This window comes from Sinocyclocheilus anshuiensis, unplaced genomic scaffold, assembly GCF_001515605.1.
Source record: "Sinocyclocheilus anshuiensis isolate Anshui unplaced genomic scaffold, SAMN03320099.WGS_v1.1 scaffold873, whole genome shotgun sequence".
Lineage (NCBI taxonomy): Eukaryota > Metazoa > Chordata > Actinopteri > Cypriniformes > Cyprinidae > Sinocyclocheilus > Sinocyclocheilus anshuiensis.
This window is the reverse complement of record NW_015557103.1, coordinates 166,924-186,890: the sequence shown is the minus strand read 5'-3', so window position 1 is coordinate 186,890 and position 19,967 is coordinate 166,924. Positions and strand designations below refer to the sequence as shown.

At 41.5% G+C, this 19,967-nt stretch overlaps 1 protein-coding gene across 1 annotated transcript; it reads left to right on the top strand.

Annotated features, from left to right (window-relative positions):
* The first annotated feature begins 1,778 nt into the window (after positions 1-1,778).
* On the top strand, positions 1,779-18,442 carry LOC107677617 (melanophilin-like). The gene is made up of 15 exons (XM_016472573.1): positions 1,779-1,839; positions 2,381-2,461; positions 2,604-2,731; positions 5,690-5,911; positions 6,046-6,158; positions 8,876-8,920; positions 9,084-9,142; positions 9,988-10,077; positions 10,160-10,271; positions 15,278-15,474; positions 16,445-16,528; positions 16,700-16,918; positions 17,727-17,891; positions 17,971-18,042; positions 18,141-18,442. The coding sequence occupies exons 3-15, from the start codon at positions 2,622-2,624 to the stop codon at positions 18,192-18,194; spliced, it is 1,542 nt and encodes a 513-aa protein (XP_016328059.1). The 5' UTR covers positions 1,779-1,839; positions 2,381-2,461; positions 2,604-2,621; the 3' UTR covers positions 18,195-18,442.
* Positions 18,443-19,967: the final 1,525 nt, after the last annotated feature.

The following is a 19,967-nucleotide window of genomic DNA, read 5'->3' as shown; positions in this document are numbered from 1 at the left end:
TATTGTTTAAATAATAGCCTACTTTGATTACAGCATGAAATAATTTTGCCCACACTGGGCGTTTTCATTTCTGGCTCTGGTTACAGATTTAACCTTAATTTGTCGGTTTCATTCTTCTCTATTTAACCACATTTACTTTTAAGAAACTCCTACTTTGCAGCTCAACACACTCAACCAGTGTGTGCAAAGATCCATTTGGTACACCAGAAAAGTCACTGAAAGCTCAGCAATGCTTCCCTAAATAAAAGCAGGACTTCCCCTAGCCAGCACCTAAGGCCAGAGCAGTACACGGGGGCTAATTTTAGAGTAATGAATCAGCTTTCCCATAGTCTAGCCCAGGGGTGGCGAACTCCGGTCCTGGAGAGCCGCAGTCCTGCAGAGTTCAGCTCTAACCCTAATAAAAACTCACCTGCCTGAAGCTTCCTAGTAACCCTTCAGGCCTTGATTAGCTTGTTCAGGTGTGTTTGATTAGGGTTGAAGCAAAACTCTGCAGGGCTGCGGCTCTCCAGGACCGACGTTCGCCACCCCTGGTCTAGCCCCTTGCACTAAAGGGCACCCTCTCATTCAACCTTTTAACCTACAACGTGAATAAAACAGTATTTTTTACTTATTTATTTTTGCCTGAACCACAGCTCTGGAGAGGGGCTTTTCTGATAACCACTAATGCAGAGACTCTTGCATTTTGTTTATCTACTTAATGCAAGGATAGTAACTGCTGTGTCATTTTAAAAACAAAATATTGTTTTGGTATATGGTATTACAGGGTGCACATCTAAGACTGCGCTATGATGTGTAAAACTATCCCACATTCATTTTTAGCCACCACAGACATTGCCTGTAGATGGGCATACAGTAAATAGAAACATTCACTCTGTCATCTTGCCATATGCCTCATATGCACCACTGTAGGGTGCACCAACATTACTTACGAAAGTCACATAAATGTTAAACTAAAACACAAAAATGTTATAATTTACTCACCCTCATGTTGTTCTGAAACCATTTACTGTAGTTAATCTTTAAAAAACACAAATTAAGATATTTTTAATGAAACCTGAGAGTTTTGTTCCTCCAATTGAAAGTCCATTACACCAATTCTTTGATGCTTCACAAAGTTCATAAAAAGATCATCAGAGAAATGCATATAAATCAAGCAGTTTAAAGTCTTCTGAAGAGACACGATCGCTTAATGTAATGAACAGATTTAATTTATGCTTTTATTCCCATATATCCGCTAATCGATGCACATGCATAGAGCAAATCAAATATAGTAAACAGAAGATCAAAGGTGCCGGCTTGATGTGCAAGAACCAATGAGGTTTACTTACAATACAACTTATAGAAGAATATTATGTCATACCTCAATCTCATCTAACATGAATGCCTACTGACAATGAAAAAAATATATATAAAAATCCTACTATACAGACAGAAACAGTAATAGTCCCAGTGCTGTTGGACTATCTGTTGTATAAAACATAAAAACATAGATTAAAAACCGAAATAAAGATAAACTATATTAACAGAAGTAACATGAAATAGGCTAACGTTCAACCAACTGTTTATTGTACAATAAAATTAATAAGAAAAAAGAATCAATGTGACAAAAGCAAAGAATAAAAGACAAAAACTAATAATCTCTCTTCAGATAACAGTTATTATTTTAATGCATTCGTTATTCTGTTTATTTCAAGCAAGGAAAGGGTGGAGCTTTTCCTCCACCACAATTCATTTGAAAAACTAGACATGTGATTATGATTGCCATACCTCTGACTATCCTCACATTATCTGCCTCATCCCGAGACACTTGGCAAGAGCAGCTACTTGTCTGCAAGCAAGGTAAACAAAATCTTCATTATCATTTAAGAAACTTTTTCTGTAAGCGTAAAGCCTGCTTTTTAATGTTTTAATAGGTATATCATTTCAGTGATATTAAATCAATTGATCTTACTGCCATTAAAGTTATGAATGTGAATAGTGCATTTATGCTGTCACACTGCGATTTTCTAATGATCGCAGCAGGTATCTGTCAGACTTGATTCATTTCCTGGGTTCATTTACTCATAGCACTATGGCTGAAATTATTACATGATCACATCATGAATGTTGTATCTGTGAGGAGCCATGATAATCAATGCACTATTAGAATGACACCAGTACCACATTTACACACAGCAGTGGTGTCATTGATATTTAAAGAAAATCATTCAGCATGTTATTTATTTATTTATGAATGATATTGCAGTTATTGTGTTCTAATTTATTTTAATACGTTAATGCTTCTTTCAAAAACTTAATTTGAATTACTGATAGAGGTGTTTACAGAATACAATTATTTTGTAGACATGTTGAGAGTATTTAAATGTATCTTTATTTAAAGGAGCTGCTGAGACTGGACTGAAAACAGTCATACCCAATGAATGAACTTTTGATCATGATTATGACTGCAGTGCTTCATACTGTATGTGATCATGTTGCATATTCTGGTAGCTCATAATGGAAACCTGTTATCTCTGTAAGGTAGAGAGGTGGAACGATAAGACTCGCATTATCCATGGACTTCTTATATATGTCATGTTTACTGCTAATTTTGTTTAAAAAAGATCAACTAAGCTCCGAATATGGACAAGAAGTTGGACCTGTCCAGACTAACAGAAGAGGAGGCCAAACATGTGTGGGAGGTCATTCAAAGAGATTTTGACCTCAGGAAGAAGGAAGAGGAGAGGCTTGGGTAAGGACTTTAATTTACATGATTAATCTATATTACCATAGAGACAAATCTGACATGATTTAACACTGGTTAATCAGTTAACATATGTCATTGGATCCAGCCAGCACTGACTCCAAAAGACATAGATGGTTTAGTGAACTGTGAGGTACAATTGCATAATTTCTTCTATATTTATCTATATATCATACTCCGTCTATAGTAATGCTAGTGGAACAAGGTTATGAGAAAGGCCACAAAGTGTGAAAGACTGCTGTTGTAAAGACATCATGATGATCATGGTACAGTCACAAGGCCTGATCACACCATTCCACTGGCTGGGAAAACATGATGCCCCAGAGCTCTATTCTTTTTGTACAAGGAGGTCTCTGTGTGGCTATTGAATTGTTATTTGGAAGATGTTCTTTTCTATTTGCTGGCAAGGACAGTTATATATGACTTGAATTCAAGTTGAATTCTTGATCATACTCTTTTACAGCACCAATTATGTGTTGTAATGCTAATTTTATGTATTATGGTGAATATACTGGTAAATTAACTTTGTGTGACTTACTGAGGTTTTGAAAGCATTGCATTCACAATGTTGACTTACATTAAAACCCTCATCCGTCCCTCCCGAACCTATAACAAAAGTGTCCCTCACAGGACAAAATGACCCGAAGGCCAAAAATGACACTAATTTTATTTTTGGTCCAGAAAGCTTATATTGGTCCATTTTTCTAATTTTTTTTTTCTACTTTTTTAAGTAGGTGTATTTTTAAATTATTTTTTTGGTGATTTTTATTTTATTCACATTAATTCTGGATATTGTTTTATGAAAATCAGCATATTTTAATTTTTTTTTCACCAAAAAAAACAAAACAAAACAAAATAAAGAAAGACAATTTCTGCATATTTATACTTTAAAGTTTATCACGTCGGGGTCAAGCCATCTCTTCTTAGGGGAAGTCGTGGCCTAATGGTTAGAGAGTCGGACTCGTAACCCAAAGGTTGCGAGTTCGAGTCTCCGGTCCGGCAGGAATTGTAGGTGGGGGGAGTGAATGTACAGTGCTCTCTCCCACCTTCAATACCACGACTGAGGTGCCCTTGAGCAAGGCACCGAACCCCCAACTGCTCCCCGGGCGCCGCAGCATAAATGGCTGCCCACTGCTCCGGGTGTGTGTTCACGGTGTGTGTGTGTTCACTGCTGTGTGTGTGCACTTAGGATGGGTTAAATGCAGAGCACTATTTCCTAGTATGGGTAACCATACTTGGCCACATGTCACTTCACTTTAAACATGATGATCCATCAGGACCTAGGTCACTGAGTGTCTCTGATGCCATCTGGTGGGGAAAAATGACATAAAATTGCATTTTATGATTACCGCCACTAGAGGGCGCCTATAGAATCCTATGGAGATTCTTAAATAAGCCAAACAAGTGAAATCTTTAAAACTACACCAACTTGAGGCTTCATTAAGCTTTCAGATATATCTCAAGGCTTTCAGATATATATCAAAACATTAAAAAAAAAATGAAATTGATTCTGAATTTTAATCCAAACACATGCATATTCATACAGTTTCTTAAATATGTAATAAATATAAAAGATACATTTAAAAATATAAATATGATATAAACTCATTGTCTCCACCCCATCACTCAAATGTAACTGTGTTAAGTCAAAAATCTTTTTTTCAAAATGACCATTTCCCAGCAAAAACATCATACATGTTATAATGTGTTTCAATGGGAGTGTGTGTGCCATGTGTGTGTTTGTGTGTGCTTGTGTGTGTGGGTATGTGAGTTTTTTGTGCATTGGGGACATTCTGCAGTCTCAGCACTTTGTGTGGGTATGCATCTTTTCTGGATTGTGTCAGATTTTGTATAGTCAAAAAGAAAATCAAATAAATAAAAAAATGCTGTTTTTTTCAGACATTCCATTCATTCCTATGGCCGGGTCAAAATGACCCGAGAGGGACACTTTTGTTACTTTTTTTATTACACCCACATAGAATCCTCAAATCGATTTTTTGTGTGTGCTCCATGCTCAAGTGTGACAAAATTAAATAAAAAAAATCCACAGTTTTTTTGTAAATTCCATGCTTTTCCAGTGGCGGGTCAAAATGACCCGCGAGGGACACTTTTGATACTTTTTATATAACACCCACTTAAACTGCTCGAATTCTCTCTAATTTATTTTCGTGTATTCCCAGTTCAAGTGTGACAAAAGTAACAAAGTCTCATACCATAACGAACAATGCTCGATTTAAAAAAAAAAATCTTTAAAAATTAGTTTCGGGTCAAAATGACCCGAGGGACGGATGAGGGTTTTAAAGGACTCTATGAGTCTTCATATAAAAATTAGAGATGCACTGATATTAAAATCCTGGCAGAGTTGATAATCATATAATTATGTTTTATGTTATGGATAATACTAAATCATTCTGTAAAGTTTTGTTTAAATCAAACATGGAAAACTAAAAACTAAAATCAGTAATTTTAAATATTACAATTGAATTCAGGCATCATAACGTTATAATGTACAGTATGACAAATTCCTAATCACCTTGAGATTTTCTAAAGATTATATTTAACATGGTTTGTAAATTATTAGTGTTATTAAAGATTAACCTAAGTGAAAACAAATGAAGGCAAAGGTAATTTAAATGTTAAAACAGAAGCAATATCCACTATAAATAATATATCCTTCCGTACAGATAAATTAAAACATCTCTAATATTGGCTGACAAAATGTGGTACAGATATATTGTGCATTTGTAATAGGGAATAGGATCAGTGGATAGGCGGCTTTATTAATATTCAATTATATTATAAATTGGTTTTAGTTTAGGCCTAAGCCAAACCTGCCTTCAGAAAGCAACCTAAGCAACCTGCCTTCAGAAAGTAACCACAAAGCTTATTTCAGTGACATAATCATGTATATAATTTGTTTGTCTGTTTGTTTGTATTACACCACAGTGAGATTAAATCCAAGATCGAGAAGGAAGAAACAAAGAGGGAACTCCTGGGCTCTCAGTCAAACCTGACTGACTCTCACTGTATCCGCTGCCTGCAGCCATTTAAGTTCCTGGTGAACAGCAAACGGCAGTGTATGGACTGTGAACTCTACACCTGCAAGACCTGTAGCCGCTACAACAAGAAGGAGCATGGCTGGGTATGCGACCCCTGCCGCATGTCCAGGTTAGAAAAGATTCCGACATTGGATTACATTTGGAAAAAAATGTACAGCTTATACACTTAGGTAAACTATGAAGTAATGTATATAATTAATCCCTAATATGAAGTCTTTACATTACACCTGTTTGTAAATGCAGGGTCCTGAAAATTGGAACCTTGGGGTGGTACCATGACAATGTACACTCTCGCTTCAAGCGTTTTGGCAGCGCAAAAGTGATGAGGTCACTGTACAAGAGATTAAATGAAGAGGGTGAGTGCTATTAGAAGCTTCCCGATAACCTTTATTGTGTCCACATGAGCTGTCATATCATCATCCTGTTTCAGTATCACCAGTCATTTTAAGTGGTTAAGCAAGCAAGTGAGTGTTAAGAAGAGATAAAGTACAGTCAGCTGGTCATTAATGCAAAATAAACTCTGGCATGATGATTAGGCCCTGGAATAGAGGGGTCTTATATCACCCTGAAGGAGTTTATTTTGCGATAATGACCGGCTAACTGTAGTAATTATACCACTTGTTAGATAGCTACTCACCATTAAATATTAATTTCAATTGAACTTATTTTATAATTTCACCTGTATAGCCACTTTGGACAAGCACCTGCTAAATGAACGAATGTAAATATTCATTATCTTCAAGCTTATGCTAGTATAAAACAAAGGTAGTAATTGCAGCATAAATTTGACCATAACTTCACTTTCAACAATTTCAACACATTTTTAACAAAAATTACTCTCATCAGTTTAACAAAAAAATATCATCAATGATCAGTTCAACATATAGTAAATATGTAAAGCCTGTATACACTGCCTTTCAGATGAAGAAGAGCAAGAGACAGCAATGGTTCAACGCATGTGTTATCGTTAGATGTCTGTGTGTGTTTAGTTACCAAGTGGATTTGTTTATCAGTGTCAGGGAGTCTCTGTCACCAGTCACCAGCTCTGGACTCTATGTTCCAGAATCCTCCCCGGCTTACACCTGTTTTCAGTTACGATCACCACTCACACCAGATCACACTCACCTGTATTCTGTTTACCTGCACCTGCCATCTCCAATCAAGCCACATTCAAGCACAGGCTCCTCACAGTCACTCATCGTCCGGTCTACCGTTCACTACTCTGAACCTTACCAGACTCTCTGTATGTTATTTACCTGTTTATCCTTACCTCTAGTTCCCCGAAGACCTCCATCCGTTGTTCTCCGTTGCTCCTGTATCCCGAACCCTCCGCGCACCTACAAAGGAACCATACATCAGGACACAGCTAAGACTCATTGAACTGTCATTCTTATTGGAATACTCACCAGTCATTGCTTCAGTCATTCTGCCTAAACCTTACCTGTCAATAAACCTGCCATTCATTCACTAACCTGTTGTCTCCGGCTTGATCTGTGACAGAAGACCGGACCATAACAGTTACCTCTATGGATCCCCTCAAACGATTATGTTCAGTTTATCAGGACGGCCATGCGCTGGAGGAGTACATCCAGGAATTTCTCACCTGCTCTAAGCAGACTTCCCTCGACCGGTGGGCTCTTGTGGACTGTTTCTGGGGTGGTTTCGCTAAACGGATGCCACTGGCTGGGTCCAGGTGGACCCTGCACGATTACATCAGCCTGGCTCGGTTCCTCAGCAGATCATCATCCATTAGTCCCATCTATCCTCAGTCAAGCCCGCCGGCCGTTCCTCAGTCAAGCTCGCCGGCCGTGGCTCACACAAGCCTGCCGGCCACTGCTCACTCAAGTTCGCCAGCCACTCCAAGGTCAAGCTTGCCGGCCGTGGCTCACACAAGCCCGCCGGCCACAGAGCACTCAAGTTCGCCGGCCTCTCTGCTGTCCAGCCCACCGGTCATCTCCCTCTCCTCAGCCCAAAAGAGGAGATTGCGGAGGAAGAGACTGTGGGCTCCAGCCCCAGAGGTCGCTCCAGTGTCGGCTGCACCAGCCTCCGGGGCGCCCACCCCCCCCTCCCTGGTGGATATGTTACGGCGCGGTATGTACCTTTCTGGAGGGGGAGGTAATGTCAGGGAGTCTTTGTCACCAGTCACCAGCTCTGGACTCTATGTCCCAGAATCCTCCCCGTCTTACACCTGCTTTCAGTCACGATCACCACTTACACCAGATCACACTCACCTGTATTCTGATCACCTGCACCTGCCGTTTTCAATCAAGCCACCTTCATGAGCACGCTCCTCACAGTCACTCATCATCCGGTCTACCGTTCACTACTCTGAACCTTACCAGACTCCCTATATGCTATTTACCTGTTTATCCTTACCTCTAGTTCCCCGAAGATCTTCATTCGTTATTCTCCTCCGCTCCTGGATCCCGAACCCTCCGCGCACCTACAAAGGAACTGGTTCCCGAACCCTCCACGCACCTACAAAGGAACCAATCATCAGGACACAGCTAAGACTCATTGAACTGTCATTCGTATTGGATACTCACCAGTCATTGCTTCAGTAATTCTGCCTAAACCTTACCTGTCAATAAACCTGCCATTCATTCACTAACCTATTGTCTCCGGCTTGATCTGTGACAATCAGTCAGTTGAATTCAAAGAACTCTGTCTAGAGGCTGTGTCCCAAGTGCTGAGGCCTTATCTGGGTCACATGCTGTGTCTGGGGCACTGTCTAACTTGCTGATATTGTTTATAGACTTGCACGGCAGGACATGTTAAACAGAGAAAATTAGAAACCTTGGTTGAATGCACAAATGGATGTGTAGATTTTTCACCCCAAGGAAAAAGCTGTCAAATGTCTAGTTTACAACTGTAAAACTGTTAATGTTCTAGTTTACCATTTTGTAGGTTCAATATATTTGTTCTTATTAGTTTTGCTGTGGGATTATGTGCAACAACTAATTACTCAAATATTTCATTTGTTCAAAATGCCTGATAAATGAGTTAAATATGCAGGAATGTCCTTGTGTTCTCATTTGCACGAGTCTCACGTTATTGTCCTTTGTTTCTTTAGGGCACCATGATGATGACGACACACAGAGCATGCCTGATGTGCGCAGTGAGTACACAAATACATTCATGGTGTTGTGAAGGGAACAACAGGAGCATAGCTGGTGCTGTCACAGAGCACTTGGCCAAGCTTTGTTGATATTTATCAGTACTGAAACTATGCAATCCCTTTTGATAGTGTACCTCTGTAATATAAAATGTTTTATTCTTAGATGTGTATAATGGTCATGATGAACATTTGGATGCATCTGAAGCTCAACGTTATAAGCAGGTAGACCACATTTTGGAATGCTTTTGAATTTATATTTCAATATGCATTTCAAGGGCTTTGTTTAAAGCTTTTCCCTTGGTGAATTAACTTAGTGGCTTATTATTTTAGTGCACAGTGTGTTAGTCTGGTACAGTTTTTGTATAGTGTGTAAGCCCTTTTCTGCCATGTAAGGGAAAAAATATATAATTTGTAAATCATAATTATGAGATAAAAGGTTCAAACTATGAGACATTAAGTCATAATTATAAGATAAAAATTCTAAATTATGACATACCAAGTACTGATTATTAAATAAAAGTCAAAATAATGACATGTTAAGTTAAAATTTAGATAAAAAGTCAATATAAAAATTTAAATTATGAGATAGTCATAACTATGACAAAAAGTTGAAATTGTGAAATACAGTGTACTAATTCATAATTATGAAGTAAAAAGTTGAAATTATGACATACTAAGTCATTATGACTTTGAAATTATGAGATAAAAGAGATGAGAAGATTGAAATTATGAGAAAAAGCCATAACTATGACTTAAAAATTATGATTTACCAAAAACAAGATTTTTTCTTATGTGGCATAAATGGGCTTATATATATTGACTTAACCTATAGGTTTTTTTCCTTCTCCATAAATTTGCAGTTTAAAGCAAATTATCTGTGCAAGGGATTTCCCTTTAAATGCCACAGCATTTAGACAAACACCTTTTTTCTGCAATTTAATTATTAAAGATAGACAAGTTACATTCAAAATCCACAATTATGATAACAAAGCTCTCTTAAACCAGTATTTTGTAAGTCTTTGTCACTCATATTTTATATGAGCTAAATTGTCCTGACTTCTTCTCAGATGCGAAAGACCAAGCGTCTTCTCTCTGTCCACCCCATGGATCTTGACATGGACGACTATGCCACTCACTCTCGCAGACAGTCTGTCCAGGTATTGAGAAGGCTCATATTGTTAAACATCCACTCTTTAAAAGGGTATTCAGGCATTACAGACACTTCTCACTCTTCTCCAGTACATGCATGAAGACAGAGGTCAGCGGAATGATGTAGAATACAACTCTGACATGTACCATCATCATCATCGCATGAACCGCAGGAAAAGTCTTGACAGGTTCTCGCGCACAGGTGAAGCAAACATATTCTGTCTGTACATTTTGGTCTTTCTTTCTTTCTTTCTTTCTTTCTTTCTTTCTCTTCCTCGTATCTTTCACAAATGTACACATTCACACAAACATTCACTGATCACATATCAAGGGCTTCATGTAAAACATCTCTGTTACGTATGTAACCCTCGTTCCCTGAAGACGTCACGTCGGTTATTAACGAGGAATTGGGATCTCGCCAGGGATCTCGCCAATGGACATTGGCATGCGGATTTCGCATCTGGCTGCCACACCCCACAGCGCGGGTATAAGAGGCAGCAGGTGCATCGTATTAATTCGTGTTTTCGCTGAGGAGCTGAGTCGGTGACTCGGCAGCTCAGCGGTGGTACAGCAACTGTGGCGACGGGACGTGAAGTCTCCGTTCCCTCCTTCTACATACATAACCGAGACATTCCCTTTCAGTCGGTCACTCTCGGCGTCACGTCAGCGATGACCGACGAATTGGGATCCCTACCAACACGCCACAGGTGCTGCCCCCACCAGTGGCCTGTGTAGGCCTCCTGATCCTTCATATAAGGCAGATGATAGGACCGGGCTCTACACAGAGAAGGTAGACTACAGCTGTTCCTCGCAACCCAACAGTAGGACTTGGATAACACTGGGAAGCGTGCCCTTTCATTTGGAAGAGGACACTGAGGAGTCACCTCCTTCCAGAGGGGGTTAAGTGACATTTACTCACGTGGAGTAACCCCGAGGGGCCCTACTGCACATGGAAGTCTCTGAGATGGCTCATGGCTGCATCATTTAGAGACAGCAGAACGTGGTCTGCCAGGGGAAACACAGCCCTAGTAATTGTACCGTGGAAATACACATATGGGATCCCAACTGGGTCACTCATATGGGCACTAGCCTCACACCAGATTTCAGGAATTCATTGGCTGAAAGGCCTGGTTCCGGATGCTCCGCCACGTCTGGCCGCCGGAGTGCTGGAGGACTCGACAGGGTCTGCCCGGTCAGGGGACTCTCTGGAGAACTAGGCTTCCAGGATGCCGCAAGCCGATTCTGAGCCAGGCCTCTCAGTGCCACTACCCGTTTGAGGTGAGAACACAGGAGGAAACCAGTTTGACACGCAGGCTATAGAACCTAGCAAACGAATCCTCCGTAACAGACAAAGAGCTGTTCTGAGGTCCTAAAGCTCTGAGTTCTATCCACGTACTGTCGCAGTGTGCGTACAGGACAGAGCAAACAAAGCTAGGGCTGGGTCTGCCTCCTCCAGGGGCAGCGCTTGCAGGTTCACTACCTGGTCCCTGAACTGGAAGCACTGGAATCAGCCGGCCCAAACTCAAGGCACGATTTGTCAACGGAAAATGCCTGCAGGCCCCCACCCTCTTGATCGAGGCCAATGCAGTCAGGAGAAGGGTTTTCATAGAAAGAAACTGACTGAGCGGAACTACCGCCGCAGCTGCAGCCATATGCCCCAGGAGCCTCTGAAAGAATTTCAGTGGGACTGCCGTCCTACCTGATAAAGTCTTGAGGCAGTTCAGCAATGACTGAGCACGTTCCTGGGTGAGGCGTGCTGTCTGGCTGACCGAATCCAACTCCATGCTGAGAAAAGAGATCCTCTGTGCTGGCACGAGTTTGCTCTTTTCCCAGTTGACCCGAAGACCCAACTGGCTGAGGTGTCTGAGCACCAGGTCCCTCTGTGTGTACAACTGATCGTGAGACTGTGTGAGTATGAGCCAGTCGTTGAGATAGTTGAGGATGCGCACCCCCCGTTCTCTCAAAAGAACAAGGGCTGCCTCCACAACTTTGGTGAAGACGCGAGGCGACAGGGATAGCCTGAAGGGCAGTACCTTGTACTGATATGCCCGACCCCCGAACGCGAACCGCAGGAATGGCCTGTGCCACGGGAGGATCGAGACATGAAAGTACGCGTCCTTCAGGTCGATCGCTGCAAACCAATCTTGGGGACGGATGCACTCGAAAATGCGTTTCTGTGTCAACATCTTGAACGGCAGCTTGTGAAGTGCATGGTTCAAAACTCGCAGATTCAAGATCGATCGTAACCCACCGATTTTCTTGGACCTCATATCGGCTGGATGGACCGGCTCTATCGCGTCCTTCACCAGCAGGACTGCGATTTCCGCACGCAAGACAGGGGCATCGACAGCCTTGACTGAAGTGAACCGGATGCCCCTGAACTTGGGGGGACGCCGGGCAAACTGAATCGCATAGCCGAGTCTGATGGTCCGCAGGAGCCACCGAGACGGACTGGGGAGCGTTAACCAGGATCCGAGAGACCGTGCCAGAGGAACCAACGCGGCCACCGACGTACCCACAGTGGGGCAGCGTGGTGGAACACAGGGACTCAGCCCGAGGCTTGTGACGGCCTTGCCTGTGACGGCAGGGGGCGGAGTCTGGGTGTGAAGTGTAACACTAACCTGATTCCTCCCTGTGCGGGAGAAAACACAGGGTCCCGGCTTGAGGCTTGTGACAGCCCGGCGTGTGACGACATGAAGCGGGGACTCAAATGCTACAGCCCTTACCTGGCTCCACGAATGGGCAGGAGGGGTGCTCTTGGGCAACCCACTGCTGCCCGCTGGCGAAAGAGGAGGAGGGAAGTGACCCTGTGATGCACAGTTCACAACTCTCTTCCTCTTGAGACCCAGAGACTGAGGAAACCGCTCTTTTATTTAGGTTTTGGGTACCACGGGTGGCCAGCGGCAGAACAAAAACAAAACGAAAAAAAAGATTCTCTACCCGGCCCTCCTCCGGGGGAGAGAGTGATGCGGTCAACATCACCCGATGAGCAGTCTCCTCCATCTCCGGGTCGCTCGTCTCAGGGCCTCTTGCACTTGCGCTTCCTGCCGGGTTTGACGGGGACCTGGATGGGCTGGGCGTCCTGCCTGCGACCTGCTCCACGACGCTGCCTGGAGGAAGGCTGCTGCTGCTGCGTGGGAGTGGGGGCAGCCACAGGGGGGCGCCCATGGCGACGAGCAGGCTGAGGGGCTGCAGCCGGGGTGGAAGAAGCAGGTTTCCTCCGGCGCATGATGTGTTTGATCGCCTCAGTCTGCTTCTGTGCCGCCGAGAACTGCAGGGCAAAGCTCTCGACAGCGTCGCCGAAAAGGCTGGTCTGTGACACATGAGCATTCAGGAACTGCACCTTATCATGCTCCTTCATGTCAGCCAGAGATGGCGCTCCTGGAACAATAGCGTGGACATCGCACGACCCAGAGACTGTGCGGTCACCTTCGTCGCTCGAAGCGCGAGGTCCGTCGCAGCACGCAGTTCATGTAGAACTGCCAGGTCGTGAACACCCTCGTGCAGGCCTCTCACGGCTTTGGCCTGATGGACCTGCAGTAACGCCATGGCGTGGAGGGCAGAAGCCGCCTCCCCACAAGCTCTGTAAGCACTGCCAGTTAAGCCTGATGAATACTTACAGGCCCGTGATGGGAGACACGGGTCACCCCGCAGAGTGGTAGCGGCTGTTGGACACAGTTGCATGGCCACAGACCGCTCCACCGAGGGAATGCCCGCGTACCCCAAAGCGGCCCCACCATCGAGGGTGGTGAGAGCAGAGGAGCTACAAGACTTTGGGCAGTAAAAGGTGCCTTCCACGATCTTGTTAGCTCCTCATGCATCTCCGGGAAGAATGGCACCGGAGGGGAGTGCTGACAACCAGCGCGACCCCCACCGAGAAATCATTCATGCAGCCTCGAAGGATCGGGACACGGTGGAGGATTCCACACGAGCCCGATATTCTCGAGAGAGCTCGCCCTCCGATGCAGCGATCGATATCTAGTCTCGAGGGGGTGAACTGAAGGAAACGGCCGGCTCCTTCCATCCTGTAGAGAGGCCAGCGCGCCCCTCTGGCCGCTCCACCGGCTGCGGAGTGCTTGAGGGGTGACAAACTCCCTCTGGGGAAGCCGTCACCGTGATCCTCAAATCACCTCTGACTCCACCGGACGCAGCGCCGCCCCGATTGCCGGGACGAACACTGGATCATGGCAGAGGGACCCCGCCACGTTTGACGTAACGGAGTCTTTCATGCAACTCCGAGATGGTCATGTTCCCACAAATAGAAATAGAGACCGCATCCAGAAACGCACGGGTGATAAGACATCTTTAAAAAGACGCGATCTCCCGTGTTGCTCTGTTAGAGATTGCTCTAATAGTGCTGAAGCATGCAGGGGAACTGGCCACCGCACACTCCAAATGTGGCTGTCTGCATGAAAGACGATCTTTTTCTTTCTCTCCCTGAGACTGCGACCACCACTGCAACGCCGTAACACCCGCACTCGCTCTTGCAATCACTCGAAGAGGAGAGCAGTAGTGATGCACCACCGCTCGGCTCTGAAGCAAAAAGATGAATTAATGCGGTGCACCTGCTGCCTCTTATACCCGCACTGCGGGGTGTGGCAGCCAGATGCGAAATCCGAATTGTTTTGTTACACTCAAAGTGGATTGGTCTCTCTGGTGAGATCCCAATTCGTCGGTCATCACTGATGTGACATCGAGAGTGATTGACTGAAAGGGAACTGGAATTTTAGATTTCAGTCCAAACAGATTTGTTATGCACAAAATATTCACATTATACAGAAGGGCAATTAATGTTGCCTGTGCCTAAAATATTGCACTGTTAAAATAATTTTGTTATAGTTTTAGAGTAAAGATATTTAAATGTCTTTTTAGCAAGATTTAATGTGAGTAGCATTATGCTGTAACACACACACACACAAATATATATACCATATGTGAATGTATATTAATTAAAAACTTGTTTTCAGACAATGTATTTTACATATTTAAATGTTTTTTATTTATTTAAATAAACAAACATTCTAATTAAATATATATTTACTATATATTTATATGTTATGTATTTTTGTTTTAATATAAACATAAACCTTGAGAAATCTTATCGTCACCAAAACAATCTGGACAGTCAGCAGGGGATCTTTGATTGATTTTCATCTTTAAATGGTATTAAACAGATTAGCTTATTTGTCCCCTTGATTTTTGTTTTAGATGATGGCATGCACTCTGAACACAGAATGGTACGCGCTCGCTCGCTCTCTAAAATCAACTCCTCTGTGGCTCCACGCCAGATTTATCTGGATACTTCAGAGGAGGATGATATGTTCCGATACCCTGTCTACCAGCTGCCCCCACGACACCGCAGTCGAGCATCATCTCAGGAAAACATTCATCAGAGCGCACCACCGGTATGATCAGAGATTAAGGGACTTTCTTCACATTTTACATTTAATAATACATAAAAGTGCACAATATTTTCTTTGTTGAGCTACCATTGAAGAAATGCTCTATTCACAGTTAGAGGAAGTATTTAATGATAGGGAGGTTTCTGAGGCAAAATGAGCAGTTTTCAGCTGGTCATGTGATTTCAACAAGGCAACCACTTGACTGGTACTGATATGACTTGGTTATTCAGCTCATGTGGATGTACAAGATTTTAAACATACACTGTCGATCAAAAGTTTGGGGTCAGTAAGATTTATTTTTTAAGAAATTAATATTTTTATTCAGCAAGGAATAAAGTAACAGTAAAGACTGTTACAAGAATTTCTATTTCAAATAAATGCTGTTCCTTTGAACTTTCTATTCATTGAAGAATTTTGAAATAAAAATGCATCACAGATTCTACAAAATAATATTAAGCAGTGCAACCATTTATAACCTGCTGTGATAATAAGAAATGTTACTTAGCACCACATGAGCATATTACAATCATTTCTGGAGAATTATGTGACACTGAAGACTACTTTGCCAAGACAGGAATAAACTACATTTTGTAATATATTAAAAAAAGAGAGAAACACAGTGTTTTAAATTTCACAATATTACTGTACACAATATTACAAATAAATGCAGCCTTGGTGAGCATATGAAACTGGTTCATTAAAAATATTACAGATTCTAGAAACAGTAATGCATCTTTTAAAAGTACCGTTTTTTTTAATTGCACCTTTTTATAAATAATTATAGGTTGGATTAGTTTTAGTTACCTCATGTTTTGTCTGTTATTGTAGTATGATTGATTATGATTATTTCCATTCAGATGGTATCTTTCTGTCTAAGTTGACAAAAGTCTGACTACCTTGTGTTGAATTCATCATTTGATCAATCTGCAACTTTGCTTTTTTTTTTTTTCTTTTACCTGTTGCTGTGAGGTAGATCAATGAACTGAACAAGAGAATGTCTGCCATTGAGAGTCTCTTAAATCGACTGGAAGAGAAAATGACTTTGCCTCCTGATCAGGTATGAATAAAGTCTATAAGTAGAAACACTTTTATTTATTCCAGAACATCTTATTATGCTATAGCAGAGATGCCCTTCATATTGAAAAAGTTTGGTCACCTCTGGGCTGATGGTTTCATGTAGGTCCCTCTCATGATTTTAATATTAAGGACTAAATTTGTATGTCTGTAGCCTGTCCAGCCCACAGCAGGGCAGATGGAGGAGGAGAAGCTGAGGAGAAAACTAGATGAGCTGATGAGTGACAAGGCGCTGTCCTCTGACGAGGATGAGCCGAAAAGACCTCCTCATTCCAAAGGGTCCGCTGTGAGGGGGGACCATGCACCAATGGCCCCTACATCCCAAGAACCCTTGAGCTCCTCCAGTGATGAAATTCCCACTGAAGCACAAAAGGTGAGGACTCAGACAACACAAACATCCACAGAAGCCAAAAAATGCTGTCTTTGTCCAAGGTAAGGTTTTCCTGATAAAATATCTTTTAATAATGTTTTATTTGTAGAACAATTTATGCAGATTCAGGTATCTCATCTCATCAGACTATAGTGGAATACAAGTGGGTTTTAAAAGTCACGCAACATATTACAAGTTTCTCATATTATAGAATGCCAGAGCACAGATACTTTATTAATAATCCTAAAAAGCTTAGTTTTATCACTAGCATCTTTATAAGCATAAGCAAAGAAACAGCTGAAAAAAGTTCGTAGTTCCCCTGGGTTATTTTCATAACTAATCAGTGTCTTATCTAAAGACCATGAAGCATTAGCAACACTTATGCCTCATTTAGCTATAACCTTAGCAACAATAATACCTGACTACAGTCATTTTTAGGGTTTTAATGCTGATGAGGCTTCTTTCCTCTCGGTTAATTGCTTTCAGAGATCCACCGCGGCAGCCCTATGCGACATCACAACAGATTCTAAGAACAATTAATGCCACTGAAAACGCTATGAACGAGTTCGCCCCCTCAAATCCTAATGACAGACCTCAGTTAGCGGGCACAGATCTTAAGCAGGCTGATGATGCGTTCAGGGAACTTGAGGAAAATGTAAGCTTATCCCTCTAATAGATACTATTTTATTTGTTTAAAGGAGAGAGATTAGACACTTGGAATATCAATGGCATAACCAAGCGGTTTTATATCACTAAAGTTTATAAGCTATTTGTTCAGAACTCTGTATTTTCTTTTTCCTTTTTACTGCAGCTGTACATGACTGCAGGGAAGTCCTTCGAAATGGCAAAAAAGTTGCAAATGATTGAGCAGAATGCTAAGAATCACTACAGCGGCCCGTTAACTGATTCAGAGCTCTCTGAACTGGAGGACCAGGTTGCTTTGGCAGCTGCTAAGGTTCAGAGCACAGAAAGTGAGGTGAGCTTCTATTTATCTATTTATCTGTCTGTCTGTCTGTATGTGTGTTTATTTATTTATTTAATGATTTATTTATCAGGTCTCAGACATTGAGAGCAAGATTTCTGCTCTAAGTGCTAAAGGATTATCATTTGATAAAGCCAAGAAAAAGGTAATCTGAAAAAATTGTCTTAGTAAAATAAAATTTATTAACTGAGTTTTCTTGCAGATTCGAACTAATTAGGTGTTTTTATTAATATTTTCTTTCAGGCACTGAGTATACAACAAAAAAGGAAGTTTTCCCAAGACAGAGTACACTTTTAAGTGTATACAGGACATCACGTTAACTTCTTTAGCATAGTCTTACATATTCCCTATATCAATATATCTGTGCCTATATTACTTGACAGTGTGCTTCATCATATGTTCAAGATTTTTGACACTGATCTTGACTTAGCACCAGTAAACTCATTGTGTCTTGTGTAAATTGTCTTAATAAAATCCCAATCTAAATAAAATTATTAATAGTTAAAATAATGAAACAGTTTACAGACAATAGATGTCAAACAATATTCATGCCAAGAAAATTTTGATTAATTTCTGTTAATGATTTACTTTTCCTTGAATGTTTTCTTCTTCAAATTGCCTTTGCAACTTTGCCGTTGCAAGATTTTAATAATAAAGTTGGTGTGTCAATTTTTTTTCCCCTTTAGTGCATTGATAGTCTTTTTGGAGATGCACTAAAGATGTCACTTTATTAAGCTATAAATGTTAAATTATTAAATATCTAACACTTCTTGTAGAAAATGCACTGTAAAACATCACTGGGTAACACTTTATTTTAAGGTGTCCTTGTTACACGTTACATGTACTTACTATTATAATAACAATTAATTATGCATACATGCAAGTTACCATAAGCCAAACCCAAATCCTTACCCTAACCATATAGTAAGTACATGTAGTTAATTAATATTACTCAGTACTTATATATATATATATATATATACTAAACTGGTTTGCTGGTCTTACCTTGTCACCCAGTCTGTTCGTCTGTTGGCTAGTTTTAAACAACAGCTTGGTGAGGCTGGGAGACCATCTTTTCTGCTTGAGTTTTCGTTTTTTGGTTCATGGGTAGAAAACGGATAAATGACTTCAAAAATTGGTTTTTCACATGTGGGCGGTCATGGGACGCCCCTTTCCGCCAAAGCTGAACCTGTGACGTCATCAGTTGTTCTTCAGTTCTGTTCATCAAAATAATAGTCCTCTTAAAGGGGTCATATGACGTTGCAAAAAAAGAACATTATTTTGTGTATTTGGTGTAATGAAATGTGTTTATGCTGTTTAAGGTTAAAAAAACACATTATTTTCCACATACTGTACATTATTGTTTCTCCTCTATGCCCCAACTTTCTGAAATGCATCGATTTTTACAAAGCTCATCGGTCTGAAAAGCGAGGTGTACGCTGATTGGCCAGCTATCCAGTGCGTTGTGTTGTGTGGTGCTGTTTGTACGAATTGTTTTGAGAAATGCACATACTTCTTTGCAAATATTAAGGATGATTCGAGAAATGCACCAAAGCGACTGAGAAAAACTGTAATAGCTAGATTGGGCAGGCCTTCACAAAAGGGAGTTTAATTACAAAAAAAATGCCTTGACAACAGGGCACTCAAGCACCCCCCCAACTTAAGCTTATGCTGCTTTTGGGGAACGCAGCCGGTTGGATACTAAGGAGCCAAAACTTGACTCCCTTGCTGCATTCACATTCCCAATGGGGTCGATTATCGAGGAGTGTGCTGCCCTCTAGTATGGGATCAGATTCCCGCCAAATGTATTGCAGTCATGGATAAAAAAATAACAAGCATACTCCCCTTACCATATTGTGATGCCGTGTCCCAGCGCGACGAGACAAAAGCAATAAAACCCATTATAAACGAGGCACTGATTATAATGACTTATACTGTCTTTTTGCGTGTTGCAGGGCAATGCTATGGGATCATTTTCCCGCCAAATATATTGCAGTCGTGGATAAAAAAATAACAAGCGTGAAACCAAAATTTAAGAACGCAAGTAAAATTATATTGCACAAAATCTAA

Coding starts and splice junctions, on each gene's coding strand:
- LOC107677617 (XM_016472573.1), top strand. CDS start 2,622: ATGGACAAGAAGTTGGACCTGTCCAGACTAACAGAAGAGGAGGCCAAA. Junction 9,143..9,987: donor AAGCTCAACGTTATAAGCAG/GTAGACCACATT, acceptor ACTTCTTCTCAG/ATGCGAAAGACCAAGCGTCT. Junction 10,272..15,277: donor TGACAGGTTCTCGCGCACAG/GTGAAGCAAACA, acceptor TTTTTGTTTTAG/ATGATGGCATGCACTCTGAA.